The sequence below is a fragment of the Meleagris gallopavo genome, chromosome 2 (genome assembly GCF_905368555.1).
Source record: "Meleagris gallopavo chromosome 2, MGAL_WU_HG_1.1, whole genome shotgun sequence".
In the NCBI taxonomy this organism is placed as follows: Eukaryota; Metazoa; Chordata; class Aves; order Galliformes; family Phasianidae; genus Meleagris; species Meleagris gallopavo.
Genome location: NC_139405.1, coordinates 86,658,013 through 86,673,302, shown reverse-complemented (window position 1 = coordinate 86,673,302; position 15,290 = coordinate 86,658,013). Strand labels below are relative to the sequence as shown.

Genomic DNA, 15,290 nt, shown 5'->3' with positions numbered 1-15,290 from the left:
TAATCTTAGGATATAGACAGATGTCAGAAATTAAAAAGGCAGCATGGCACTTGATGAGTAGAAATACTAGCCCTAGTTTTGGACTATGATTCAAAAAAAGAATTTGTTCAATCAAAGAGCTGCAAAATAGAAAATCAAAGTAATTTGTTAACGAGCTTCATTCTATAAAGCAGAGTTGTATGCAGAGTTAACATCCACATGCAAAGAACCCACAACCTCCACAGGCAACATGTGCCAGTGTTTGATCGCTTTCACAGTACAAAACATTTTTTCTGATCCTTAAATGGAATTTATCCTTCAGTATGTGCCCACTGCCTCTTGACAAGTCACTGAGGAGAGCTTGACTTCTCCCCATCAGTATTACTGATATATGTACTGATGTATTAATATATACATCAGTAAGATGTCTCAAATCTGTTCTTCAGGCTAGAAAATCTCAGCTCTTTCAACCTCTCCTCATCTGGGGCATGCTCCTATCCATTATCACTGTTGTGGTCCTTTGCTGGACTCAATCCAGTACATCCATGTGACTTCTACTGGGAAGTAAACATACAGCTATTACTTTAGTCCACCTCTTCAAATTTAATTCATATATGCTTATAACTTCTATTAGAAGGCTTGTGAGAGCTCGTGAAAGAGATTTAGATATATCAGGAAGTTATCTGAATTGAGAATTCATTATGGCAAAGTAATACATCTAACATTTCCACTTCATTTCTTTTAATTGTGAAATCCAAATATAATCTGCTATCACACCTATTAAATTGTTGCAAGGCTGTTTACAACTAAATACAAGTCATACAAAAACAAAATAAATGTGATTTTAAACACAAGGGAAATTCATGCAAATGAATATTCAAATAAATGCTTATGCTGCCAGAGTGGGCAGTTCTTTGGTACAATTAGGTTAATAATGAGGACTGTAAGAGAAAAAAAGACTGTCAAGAGAAAAGAACCACTAAGGTTGGAAATGACCTCCAAGATCCTCTACTTCAACCATCTACCAACCACCAATATTGTCCAGAAAAGTCATCAAATGAAAAGAATATTAACTAAGAATCAGTAAGAAAAATCTGCTACGTTTGTTGAGACAATCTTTCATAAAAATAATTCTATCAAGTGAGCAGAATTTTCACGAACTGACAGTTTCAAAATTAACAAATGACATTAACCAATTTTTAAAAAATGTTGCACTGTTAAGAAAAATACACAAAACTAGAAAGTTAGGTTGTATTAACTACACTGACAAACATATGCTCATGAATTAAAAAAGCAAACTATGATCCTTTCATTACTATTCCTTTTGGAAATCCTTTAGAATAGGACAGAATAGAATAGAAAGCTACACTAGTCAAGGTTTAAAAGCAGTATTCATCTCAAGGTTAAGAAAACTCTGTACAGTTGGTTGAACCTGGCTACTGTCCCAGCCCCAAGGCCACCCTAATCTCGCCACCCTCAGCCAAATGCAGGCAAACATTTCTTTACCCTGAGTGACCGTATGTGCTAGGAGCAGAATACAGCTTGCTTCTACCTCTCTTTGCGCCTTTCCATCAGTTGCACCTAAACAGAAGAGTTAGCAGTTCTTAATGGACACTACTGCAAGCAGAGGCCAGCAATGTATTATGTTCCACAGTAGCAGCTGTAAGCTATTTCTGAAAATTAGTGTTTGGACATTAACTCTCTCTGAGCCCACTGCATTGCTTCCTTACCCAGTTATTAGATGCTATGAAAGTCATCCCAAAAGAGAAGTCCTGAAAGGACATGGGCTCCAAATACAAGCAGAGGCCTCTGACATGAATAACACAGAATCACAGAATCATACAATCACATAGAATCAGAGAATGGCCAGGGTTGGAAGGGACCTCAAGGATCACGAAGCTCCAACCCCCCTGCCACATGCAGGGCCACCAACCTCCCCATTTAATACTAGACCAGGTGCCCAGGGCCCCATCCAGCCTGGCCTTGAACACCTCCAGGGTCGGGGCATCCACAACCTTTCTGGGCAGCCTGTTCCAGCACCTCACCACTCTCTTAGTGAAGAACTTCCCCCTGACATCCAACCTAAATATTCCCTCCCTCAACTTAACACCATTTCCCCTTGTCCTGCTGTTATCTACCCTTTCAAAGAGCTCTGTCTGATACACAAATACAAATCCACTCAAAAGAAAAAAAAGTATATGTAGTCATGTTAGGCCACATTCTGCTAGGAGAATCACCAGAGTACTAATAAGCATGTATGCCTGTTTCCCAGCATGGTATCTCCTAGAACTTAGCAAAATGCAGCAGGAGATTTCACGTAACAACAGATTAAATAAAGCAACTCCTTTCTGGATAGAAGGAAATTCATTTCAGGCCAAACACAGAAAAGCATGTTTTCCAAACAATCTTATAGACTTCATAAAACGATATAATCTCTGTTTGCAGGAGTCGAACACGGGAAAGAAGAGAAGTCCGCACCCCTCAGACTATTTTTCTTTACAGTAGACAAGACGAGGTGAACTCTTGCATCTTTTGTGTGCAACACCTGCTGGATATTGTTTTCTATGATGCAGAGTTTACCCTTGACTTGCAGCGGATGTCCGTAGCTGATCAGAGATGCAAATAAAACCTGCAGCTGCCTCCATCAGATAATTCGCCTGTATAACCAATTCTAGTGAACTCCACTTGAACTACAAACACACACAGAAACCCTGACTCCTTCCTTCTTGTTTAACTGAAAGAGCAGTCATACATTTGAATACTGTTTAGGAGTGTCTACTTCTACATTTCTTTTAAAAGCCTAAGTACTAATATTTTATTAATACAATTTTAGTAAAGAGAAGAAGTTCTTTCCTGTCATATTCTTAAAACTACATGAAGGATTAAACAGACATTCTTTCTTAGATTATTTCTCATTTTCCTCTTTCATGAGTTCATGAAAGTAATACAAACAGGCTTAAAGTTTCCTCATCACTTTTTTATCATATCGTGCATTTGGAATGCATTCTGAAACTACTGTCACTTAAACAAACTGCATAGGCTACCATACTGATCTCACAGTATCCTGTACTTATTAATGACATCTCAATTTCCTCATAAACTGGATTTTCTTCTCAATCTCTTCATTATTTGATGCAAGCACAGAATGCAGCAGTATTATTTCTTCCAGGTTTGAAGAACTATACAGAAATACATCAGGCATGTGCATATTTTTCCCCCAATGGCAGTACATAAAACAGTGAGTTGCTAGACTATATTCTTTGGCATCAGTTCTAATGCAGTCCCTGCTTTGTAACTCTTCATATATTGCTTCCAACCCCAAAACAGTGCAAAGCACAGGTACAGTGAAATGACAGAACACAACTTAACAGGTCGTTATGTCTCAGGTACACAGTAACAGTTATGATGGTGAGAAAATTAAGAAAAGTAATTAAGAGAGCAAAACCTATTAAGACTACCTCATCACAGAATCAGAATGGATGGGTTGAAAGGGACAAGACCATCTAGTTCCAATCCCCCTGCTTTACGCAGGGACACCTCTCACCAGAACACGTTGCTCAAAGCCCCACACAGCCCCATGGAGGGGGCAATCGCAACCTTACTGGGCAACCTGTTCCAGTTGGAACGCTAGGCACATGCAGGCTATCCAAACTGCTGCTCTGACAGCCTTGAGAATATGAAATGTCAGGAACTCAGACTCAACATCCAGCATAGTAGCAGCAAGTTCTAACAGCAACTGCAAATCACACCCTATTCCCTCTGAAATGAGCAGGACTATCACAAGAAAGATACTCAGAAGGATAAAACCAAGCCCATAGGCTATTCCAAGCCTGCGAAAACAAAGATATTCCTCCTCATTCATGTATGTATATGACATAAAGTAACATGACAGAACAAAAAAGTTAAACTGAGTATGTCAACTAACAGACTCCCGGATGAGTCTGAACTCTAAGTCATCACGGACAATTGAACTGCCATTTTCTAAAAGAAAAAAATGTTGCTATTTTCTACAAATGGGGAGCATGCATTATCCCAGAGTTTGCATACAAGTGTCGATCACAGCTAACAATAGTTCATGCAATCTAAAAGCAGATAGATGTTCTGTAGTCATAGATGACTTTGTAAAACTTACAAAATAATGACAAAGGGAATGTATTACTGAAATCAGGCAGTACCAGAAGCACAGATGACCACAGTCAGACTCGTGTTACAATGGAATCATTAATAAATACGGGCCTATTGTTAGTTAGATCTCAACACTGTTGGTCACTTTAGCAAAAACTAGAAATGTATTTTCAGGACACAGTGTATACATTACCATTTTCTGTTTTTCTAAATGCTTCCCTTGGCTAACAAGCAGCATTTCTCCATTAACCAAGTTGATTTGCAGCCAACTCACTTTCATCCATTTCCCTATCTTGGTCAAAGTCTGGAAAAGCAATTATACTCTGCCATCTGGGTTGGATGAAAAGAATACAGAGAACTGTGATCAACAGCATACTGATGACACTGGAGCCAAAACCTCCCACACTTTCCTTACTATTATTTATGGTAATAGTATTATGGTGTGTACGGTGTTTTACAGGCAAGACTGAAGACAGAATTCTAGAATGCAGAAAGAGTAGTGTTTTTCCACACACATTGAAAAAGCAGAGGCATAATCATTATTACAAGACCAACATGTGAAAGCAATTTGCCCTTTATAATACTTCGGGATATCAATGGCAAAAAAAAACCACGAATACACTGACAAGGCAGTCCATCCACCCTATCAGATATGCTCTTTTGAATACCTCATTGTCAATAAAAGTGAGTTATGCATACATCCTTGAGAATTCAAGTAAAAAGCTGGAAGCAAATAAACTATCCTCAATTATTAGTGTCATCAAAATCACTTTCTGTGTCCAAAACCAATACCTAATCAAGGAAATTTTCAGCTCAAGAACAGCTGGCCCACCGCTGCTTTTTCCACAGCTCTCCCCAAAAGACACTGATAAAAATGACAGTAATTTAATGATTATTTATTTAGTCACAGTTGGCAACTTGTACTCCAGGAGAATCTGAAATCTATGAAGCTCCTTAGAAGGGTAACATCTGTAAAGTGTTACCATAATAATTTCCCAATAGCAGGAAGGAAATTATGGTATCTTGAACACTACATTCTCAGTGTTGTAAGAGTGTTCCACTTTTCACAACAGAATCAGTAAAACGTGATCACATTTAAAGAATATCAATTTCTGATCGTTTAAGTGATAACAATTAAAGCTACTGAAACTTTTCCATATTTAAAATTCAGAAAAAGACAGGTGTGCTGCCTTACTTTTAAATAAATATATTAAATTTTTATCAGTTTTTATTAGTTTACTTCAAAGCAAACAATGATATGCCACTGTAAAGATACGTTATGTATACTTGAGGCTTCTGACAAACTGGTTAAGTTTCCAGTGTATAGTATGTTGTATGAGCAGACAGCAATGTATAAGATTTTTACATATTCTAATCATGCAAACATGAAAACAGTGAAATGGAAAAGGCAGAAGAATATGAGTGGTACTGGAGAAACTATGACAAAGAGAAAAATAGAATGAAATCATACCACTTCAGACTACTTTGGAAAAGTAAAAGTTGTCAAGGCAAAATTAATCATGAGATCTCCTGATGTTTTATTGCTTCCACTTCTTGACTTTGCAAAGACTTTTTTCAGCCTTAATATTCTAGAAATTAAGATGTACAACATATGAAAAAAAGTATGTGCTGCTGTAGAATTCATAATAAGACCAGTGGGTCAATGTTAACTAAGTGTGAAATATGTAAATAATATCTAAAATTATCATTATTAGCTGTCCTTTCTTTTTACTACCAAAGGATTGTTCTAAACTCTGAAGATAGGGAATAATCATTAGGGTCTAAATGGCAATCCAGCATTACCATTAAGCCCAAAATGTCCTCACATGACCTTAGTGATATAAATGACTTGGAATTTAAGATACATGAACAAGAATGTATCAACACTCTCCACTGTTATCTACAAGTTTGCTCAGTAAAGTCAATTCACACCTTCACATGTACGGTCTTAAGGTTCCTGAAAGACAAAATGTAGAACACAGGAACCTGTGGCCTTTTTGGGGACATGGAGTACAAGATATGATAGAGTATCTTAGAATGACATTTCTCAGCACTGTCAGCAATGGCCAAAAGTATATGACATAAGTCAACTGAATAATATGGGCACAATTCAGATGATTAATTGCAAGCACCTTCTGAGATGCATCCCACTTGACTGCCAGCTACCACTACACAGGTCTCCCATAAATCCTGTTTGGTATTGGCCAACACTCTGAGATGTCTCAGTTACCTCGGACCATCTCAAACAGTACCAGTCAACTATGCTTAAGCAACTGCATCAAGTTCTAAAGATGAAAAGATGTCAGAGAGATGAGATAAGACAGTTCTCAATCACCAGCACATTCCTCTCCATACAGCCAACAGCCAGTTGGCTTAGCAGCTAAACTAAGCCATCTCCATACCATCCAGGCAAAGTGAGAAACACCAGGTCCAAGCAGCTTCCCTATCCTTTCTCTTCTCTTTCCCAATATATTCTTCATATAAGCTGTTTTGCTGTTTATGAAGCCAACACATAGTTCAACTCAAATTATGTTTCCAAGCTTTTAAAAATTCATCTGTGATCAGCTACGGATTCAGTTATATCTTCTTCCTAAACCCAGCGTTCCACATGATATACCTTCATCACTTAGCTTGGTCCCCCATTTCTCACATACTAACACCTATATTTAATCTCATCTTAACTACTTGCATTAAAAGTAAACCCTAAAGCCACATACAATTCCTTTCCAGATGCTGCTGTTCAATTATTTCCCAGTGGGTTTCACCTAACATTCCACCAATGTCCTCTGGCGCTTCAGTCCACATCTCATGCATTCAAAGCCTTTAAACTTTTTTTTTTTTTTTCCAAGAAACTCATAAACTAACACCTTTATTCTCACACAAAACAGCTAACAGCTGTGGACAAAAGAAAAAAAAAACAACAGCCAAACAAAGAAGAAATATCTATCCAGTACAGCTTTTTACCAACATACTGTTAGCAGTTTCTGCATGTAATAAATCTATTTTTTTTAAAGCTGCTGAGAAGCACTCTTAAGTACATTTAATCCAAATAATACATTCAAACGGAATATAACAATTGGAGTAAGTTTCATTCATTTATATCAAACCAAAAAATAAATCTCTGTTTAACAAAGGAATTACCTAAGAACAGTATGAGGTATAGCAACATTATGATGGAAAGTATAATGTACTCCCTATCTCCTGCAGCTTCTGTTTCACAATCAGATTTTGTCCCAAACAATGGTCAAAATCTTCACTGCCAATCGTTACATCTAACTAAGTGAAAGCCTGGAAAGTTGATTACTTTCAACTCAATACCTTATGATAAAAAGAAATCTTAAAACTAACCCTGTAAGGTTTTTCCTGGAATGCATATCATGCATTTATCAGTTTTCTGACTCCTTTGGAGCGAGAGATTGATTAAAATGCCAGAAAGTCAGAAAAATAAAGTCCGTATCTGATTCATAATCTCCTGAATAAACTCTTTATTCATTAAATCCTACGTCCCGACCAACATATTAAAAAACTGAAAGGAAACCTTTTATCTCCACTCCACTACTCAGCTTTAAAGTTTGCACACAATTTTGACATTTCCGTCCCATGAGGTCTATGCATGTGTAAACCACTAGTACAGCAGCAATAAAATATTTCCCTTTTGCTGAAAAGCTAAAATGCTGAATTAGCTTTACTGGTATTTAGCACAGTTGGAAAGCCTGATTTTGATCACGGAGTTACAGGCCTCGTATTACATGCTCTTATCTCAGAAATTCCAAATCAGCCAATAAAGAAAGTTTTCTGAGAGCTTCAATATCCTGCTGAGTTCTTCCACATGATAGAAAATGGATGGGTTAGACAGCCAAAGGGAACCTTCCCCTATAAATTTGTGTCTGGCAGTTTGTCTTTCACATTCTTAAAATTAACATCTTTCTGTTCCAGTATTTTCTGAAGAAATTTAATTGATGAGCCTTACTTCTCACAAGCAGCTGGGTACACGGTCCCTGATGGCACTATGAGCACATCAAGGTCCACATGTGCATTATGATGTGCACTGGCACACACTGTAGCACACATTCCCCAGCAAGTTCGCAATAGTAAGCACCATCTTTAACACACATTTTCTTCTTCATACTTCATGTATCTTTTAAAATATACATTTCGGGGGAAAAGAAGAATGTTAAAGAAAATAAGCCATCTTTGTTAAATGAATGAGGGAACAATACAAAAGAGTTCAACACAGCCTGAAGTATTAAATAACTACTTTGCTGGAGTCCCCCACAGTTTCTTTTAACATAACTCCTTCCACATTTGACACATCAAAGGATTTCGGTAACCTTCAATTCCTAAAATTTCAGGGAATCATCGCCTTGGTTAAATACCTCGAATATTTACGCTGCGAAAGAGCAGAGGGTGACAAGAGCTCATTTCAGCTTTATCTCTGGACTGTACCTACACTGCACCAGTTTCTCCCCACATGATATTCACATGGAATATTCACTGAAATTCAAACACACCTTTTCATACACAAGTGAATCTTTCATCACAGATTCTGCAAGAACAAGAGCTACCTTCTTCCTCCAAAACAATTACAACATTTAAAATAATAATTAAAAAAAAAAAAGGATTAAAACTGAGAGTAAATAAACATAACTTCATTCTAAGTACCCAGTATTCTACCTTTAAGTCCAAGAAAGAATAAACAAACTGTTGATCCAAGCCACCACAGAAACTACTGTCATTACAATTTATCAGTATCCTCATCAAACGTTTTCAGGATTCAAAATTTGATTCATTAGGAGCAGTAAATATTTTGCTTTACAAAAACTTCTATGCCTGACTTACTGCTAGTCTGATGAGGCAGGCTGTGAGATTTCCTTACTCAAAGTACAGCAACTCCAAAGCTAGAAGATCCACAAACTGAAAATTAAACCACTATTAAGATTAAAACCTGAGCTAATGATAAAAGCTCCATTTATTTCAGTAGGAATTAAATGTAAATCTAGTTCATCTTAGACAAGTCACTTATCTTCACCACAGCAGAAACAACTAGAAAATGAATTAAGAAGAATGATCTCAAGACGTATGAATTTTCAGAATGATGATTTGACACATGGGGTGTCTGAAATTAATCTCCCTCCTTGAGCTGGCAAGAGAGGAAATGAACATCCCTGCCCATATGCAGTCTTTGAAAGAGGTGGAGGTGGGACAAGTCAAAAACAGGATCTCACCAAAAAACAGATGTTGGGTCTGAGCAGAAATTTCCTGTGTATTTTTTTAATTCCCAAATTTGCAGAGCAAGATCTGTAAAATCCTTTACAACATCTCCAGCTGCATTATGAAGTTCTAAACCCACATAATAATCCCAATATAGGATAAATCTGTATCAGCTAAAAAGTTTCTGTTATCTTTCCATTATTCACAATCCAATAGCATTAAAAAAAAAGTCAGTGACTTCACCTGTGTCAAACCTACATTTTATTATCCGACCTTGACCTTCTAACATTCTGTTTGGCACCTTTAAAAAACTGACTGCTTGGCCTTTTCAGACTTTCCACTCTTCAACGCTTTATCCAGCGATGTTCTCGAGCCGTTAAATCACAGCATGAAGAATATCTGGCTGAAAAAAATAGGGATGAGTCTACTGAACTGATCTTCTAAAGGGAAAATTCCTCTTGACTTAAAGGAAAATTTTGGAAAGAGTTTGACACTGAACTCTCTCCACTGCTGTTAAATTCAGTGGGAGTGTTTTGTGTTTTATTTTGTACCTTCAGTGTTAACACGTGTCAAACACCATTTACCATCCCCAAAGCCATCAAGAAATGATACAGCATGCTGATATCAACTTAACAGTTAACAATTTAAACTGTACTTTATTTTGAGTAATCCTTCCTGCTTTATTCTTCTGATTGTACTTATTGGTTGAATAAGACTGTATGCCTTCTGTCTTATCAAATAAATAATCAATGCTTGGAAATGTGTGGGAATCTGTAACAAACCAGGAAAGTCTCATTCTTGGGATGCATTCTGTACTGACACGGCTCCTGCATGTAGAGGAACAAGCAGGGTTAGAAATCAGGAATTTCTAAGCTGCTTAGCAATGAGTTACTTAAAGTATTTGAAAGACAATGTTAAGTCTGAATACCTTGGAAGTTCTGAATAAAAACACAGAATGAAGTAAAGACAGTGGCTAAAGCACAGAGAGAAAGAGAGGGGAAAGAAAAAAAAAAAAAAAAAGATGCCAGATCCTCGCCCCTTAAAATTAATGTTCTTTCTCTGTACTGAGTTCATTAAGCATCTTTCAGTAACATCATCCTTCTAAAAATTAGGAAACCAGAGTTCCACAATATAATGCTTACAATCTCTAGCTTCTCTTTTCTCCCATCAAAAACATACTTGGTATGCAATTTTCAGCATAACAAAACAAACTGAATATGAATGATGATGTACTTATTGTACACTGTAATTGCCGTAATATATTTGCAATACCAGAAATTTTTTATAATTCTTAAACTAAATATGTTAAATAAAAAATTAAAATAACCTAGTAATTCAAGAAGAGTCTGCAATGCACATTCGTTGCTGGAGTATAAAATTACACAGAGATAAAACCAACATGAAATGCAGTATGCCTCAAATCAATCACTCTGAGGAGTAACTGAAAGATTCAAATGTAACAGGCATGCCTTGACTTTCCAGGAAGCATAATATCAGACACCTCCAGTTTTATGCTGTAATTTCAACCAAGAATCAGTTGTTGAACACAAGTGGCAAAGACAAAAACAGATAAATTTGTCAGTCTTCATCATATTATTCCTGAATTACTTTAAAAATAAATTTGAGAGGTTTCTAGCATACCATAAAAAATGACAGCATACTGCAAAATCTAAACTACTAACTTAAAACTGCAAAAGCAAGACAAGTACAGAATTATAGATCGTAGGGGTTGGAAGAGACCTATGGAGATCATGAAGCCTAACTCCCCTGCCAAGGCAGGTTTCCTACAGCAGTTTACACAGCAAAGCATCCAGGTGGGTCCTGCACATCTGCAGAGAAGGAGACTCCACAGCCTCTCTGGGCAGCCTGTCCCAGCACTCTGTTGCTCTCACAAAAAAGAAAGCCCTTTCTCATGCTCAGATGGAACTTCCTGGGTTGTGGTTTGTGCCCTCTGCCCTTTGTACTGCCACCGGGCACCACCAAAAAGAGCCTGGCATCATTCACTTGGCTCTCGCCCATGAGACATTCATAAACAATGACAAGATCCCTGCTTGGATTCCATGCTGATAACATCCAGGGCTCTCAGCCTTCCTCATAAGGGAGGTACAACAGGCCCCTAATCATCCTCATAACCCTCTTCTGGAGTTTCTCTAGAAGATCCCTGTCTTTCTTCTATATATCTCCTGCTTTGAGAGTGTCAATTAGTGAGTAGAAAGGGAATCTTAAGGCTATGCGTTTTAGGTCTAGGTCATTAAACATAATTAGGCATATAGCATACAAATCACTGTGACCTAGGCACTGAAACAGATGTTAGCTGTCTAAATTAGAGGACCTGAGCTTTGGTTTGTTATTATACAAATTTATACATGTTTTGAATTCATCTGTAGTTACATAATTAACATTAATGCATACCGTGATTTGCAGTGATAACATAACAATCAGTTAATAACAGCATACTGCACCTAACAAAGGACCCAGAAATTAGACAAGATTACATTGTACACATCAGCACTATTTAGATCTAGGTCTCCTAGAGTCACAGCCTCATCCAGCAGAGCAAGAGACTAGAGCGTTATTTTTTAATCATTTTAGCTCTGCATGTAATAGATATAAGCAGCTCTCAACAGAGCAAATGAATAATAATATGACACACCTTTCAGTACATCTAGCCAGTGGCTCATAAAAATACAATTGTCCAAGAGAAAGATGCTTATTACCCAGTTATGTTGAGCTACTACTTTCCCACAGCAGAGGAGGATGCACTGATCGAAAGTAGAAGATGAAATATTCACACTGAAGTAGACATTCCAACTCTCCAAACTCATTTTTGTTCAACGTACTGTAAATCAACAAAAAATTGAATTTGGAACTGCCTATATTTCAACAATCACTTAAATGTTTATTGCAACAGTCCTTATTAAACAAGCTTCAAACTCCCTTAGGAATCCATTCACTATGGACACTGCATAGTCTAACTTGATTTCTAAACTGGACTGTCATTTTGTAACTAGGTCTGTCGTTTTGATTCAAAAGCTACAGATCACCAACACTTGATTCTTAGCTCTTGAACTTCTACTCCATATTTAACCTCGGTATATATGTTTGTATGTGTGTGGCAACACACTCCTATTTTAAGCTCTCCCCTCTTCTCTCTCCGCCTGCCCATCCCCCAGGTCTTAACAGCAGTTACCTAAAAGACTACAAACATTTCACTTTTTACAGCCATCAACTGAGCTGCTATGGTTTCTATCATATAAAGAACATATTTTATCTTGAACATAGTAGTTGCAGAATGCACTCAAGCATAAGGAAAACTTTTACGTGTTGTCTGAGCATCCATGTGAGAAAAATGAAAATCTAAGCATTCATGAAAGGTGAAGAAAATTACTAAAATCATCCAACAAAAGCACTGGGAGGTAATACAGAAAAAAATGTTTGAATATTCCTATCGACCAGTGTGTTGGTGGGCTCCATGACAAGCCCATGGCTGGTAACAGCACAGCATGCTACACAAGGGTATGACAGTTCCAAAGGTGCCAGCAGCAATACCAGCAGCAGGCTCAGTACCAACATGATTTGGAACTGTGGGCAGCACCACGGGCAGCTCTATAAGAGGCTCAGAACTTGAGTTTGAGAAATGTGAACTCAGGTAAGCAAAGATGATACTGTGGCTTGTCAAGATTTCTGACACCCTACACTTTTTAAACTATCTCACTTTTCACACTGTGAACTATAATAGAGGGGTGGAAGTGTGAGATGTACAAGTGGAACTCTTTTTTAACAATGCATCATCCCTGATCCTGGATCGACTCAGAAGATGCCCACCTGCATGGTCTAAAACCTGCCACGTTCACAGAATCACTAAGGTTGCAAGTGACCTATAAAATCATTTAGTCTGTCAACCCATCCCCACCATGCCTATTAACTGTGTCCCTCAGAGCCACATCTATATGTTTCTTGAACATCTCCAGGGAGCGTGACTCTGCCACCTCCCCTGGACAGCCTGTTCCAGCACCTGACCATTCCTTCTGAGAAAAAAACAAAATCACAGCAACCAGTTTGAATCTCTCCTGGTACAGCTTGAGGCGATTACCTCACATCCTATCACTGTTACCTAGGAGAAGAGGCTGACCCCCACTTTGCTACAACCTCCTTTCATGTAGCAGTGAAGAGCAATAAGGTTTCCCCTGAGCCTCCCCCAGATAAACAACCCCAGTCCCCTCAGCCACTCCCGAAAAGGCTTGTGCTCCAGAACCCTCACAGCTTCACTATCCTTCTCTAGAAACATTCCAGTATCTTGTCTTTCATGTAGAGAGGGGCCAAAACTGAACACAGCACTTGAGGTACGGCCTCACCAGTGCTGAGTACAGGCAAATGACCACCTCTCTGCTCCAGCTGATAGCACTGTTTTGATACAAACCAGGCTGCCATTGGCCTTCTCGGCCACCTGGGCACACTGCTGGCTCGTGCTCAGTCGGCTGTCAACCAACATCCCAGATCTTTTTCCTCTGTGCACCTTTCCAGCCACTGTCCCAAGCCTGTAGCATTGCCTGGGGTTGCTGTAACCACCGTGCAGGACCCGGCACTTGGTCCTGTTGGAACTCATACAGTTGGCTTCATCTCATCGATCCAGCCCATCCAGAACCCTCTGTAGGGCCTTCATACCCTCGGGCAAATGAAAAATACTGCAGTACTGACCAAGGTATGCGGACACTCGGAGACCAGACGCAGGCAGGGTACAACGGTGCCCCAGGCGAGGGCTAGGCGAGGCAGATCCCCGCCCGGCGGCACATGGCGGCGGCCGCGCCCCGTTCTCCCCCTGGCGGCGGCGGCGGCGGCGCCTGGCAGGGCCGGCCCCACACCACCCCTCCACCCCCCGCGGCGCGGGGCGGTACCTGCCCGGGATGCGGAGGCGCGGTCGGCTCCCCGATCCACAGCTGCTCCTTGAGGAGGTGCTGATAGCTGAGGCAGTGTTTCAGCGCCGACGGCACCGTACCCATGGCGGGGCGGCGGCCGGCCGGCCGCAAGGTCAGCGCGGTTTCCCAGCCCGCTCCCGCCGCAGCCACTGGCTGCAGCCCGGTCCCGGCAGCGCCTGCGATTGGCGGAAGGCGGGAGCCCGCCGTGCCGGCACCCCCGCCGCCTACAGTTTGCTGCGGCAACCGCGTCTCGGCGCAACCGGCGGCAACCGCCGCTGCCCCGCTCCTCACCTGCCCCTCCGCGCCGTCCCGAGCGCTGCGCAGCCCGGGCGCTGTCTGCCCGCGTCGGGCGGCGGCTTGGCCGGCTCCACAGCTGCCTGCCATTGCGAGAAGCCGTGCAGGGAACTCTAAGGGGACGCGGGGACAACGTTTCTGCCGGGCGGGAGGCACGAACGTGGGACTGCCAACCGCTCTGCCGCAGGGCGACGGCAAGCACACACATCCTTGGGGGAACGGAGCCCAGGATATGCTCTGCGTGGTTCTAAGGAAAGCTGGAGGGGAAGGAAAGATGGCCAAGGAAGGACTGACAGCGAGCCGCCTGGTTGGGGACCCTGGGGCTGTGCCAGTGATTCCAGATAAAACCTTTCCCGGTTGGCAGTTCAGATGGTGGCACATCTTTGACAAAAGTCTTCTGTGCTTGTCAGCGTATCTGCTTTACAGTTGGGCTGTGGAAACTTAGAGCAAGTGGCACATTGCTCGCCTTTAAAAAGCAGCAGGTTATATTTTGTCATATCCCTTTAGCGGTCCTTTCAGTATCAGTCAATTTTCCAGGCTCCTGTCAAATGAAATACCTTATGCTTTCTGGATAATTCCTTTTCTGGGGTATCAGCGAGTTCATAATTTCACTCACCTTTCCCTTGTTTTCTACAGAAGATTAGCAAGTTTACAGCCAAGTTCCTGCTTCAGCCCTCTGCTGATAGGCTTGAGACTCTCAAGGCAGTCGCTTGTATTTCAGGCTTGCTTCTCTGTCTTTTGAAACCCTGTAAAACAATGCTGGAA

At 40.3% G+C, this 15,290-nt stretch overlaps 1 protein-coding gene across 2 annotated transcripts in view; it reads right to left on the bottom strand.

Moving 5' to 3' along the window:
- HMGCLL1 (3-hydroxy-3-methylglutaryl-CoA lyase like 1) overlaps positions 1-14,742 on the bottom strand; it is a 75,466-nt gene extending 60,724 nt beyond the window's left edge. Inside the window, exon 1 of one of the 2 annotated variants that reach the window (XM_085217888.1) lies at positions 14,523-14,742. In XM_085217888.1, coding sequence (XP_085074014.1) covers positions 14,523-14,615 — 93 coding nt within the window. In that variant the 5' untranslated portion in view covers positions 14,616-14,742. Of the gene's footprint in view, positions 1-14,210; positions 14,467-14,522 lie in introns of those variants that run through there. The other variant, XM_085217887.1, reaches the window with a different exon arrangement.
- Positions 14,743-15,290: the final 548 nt, after the last annotated feature.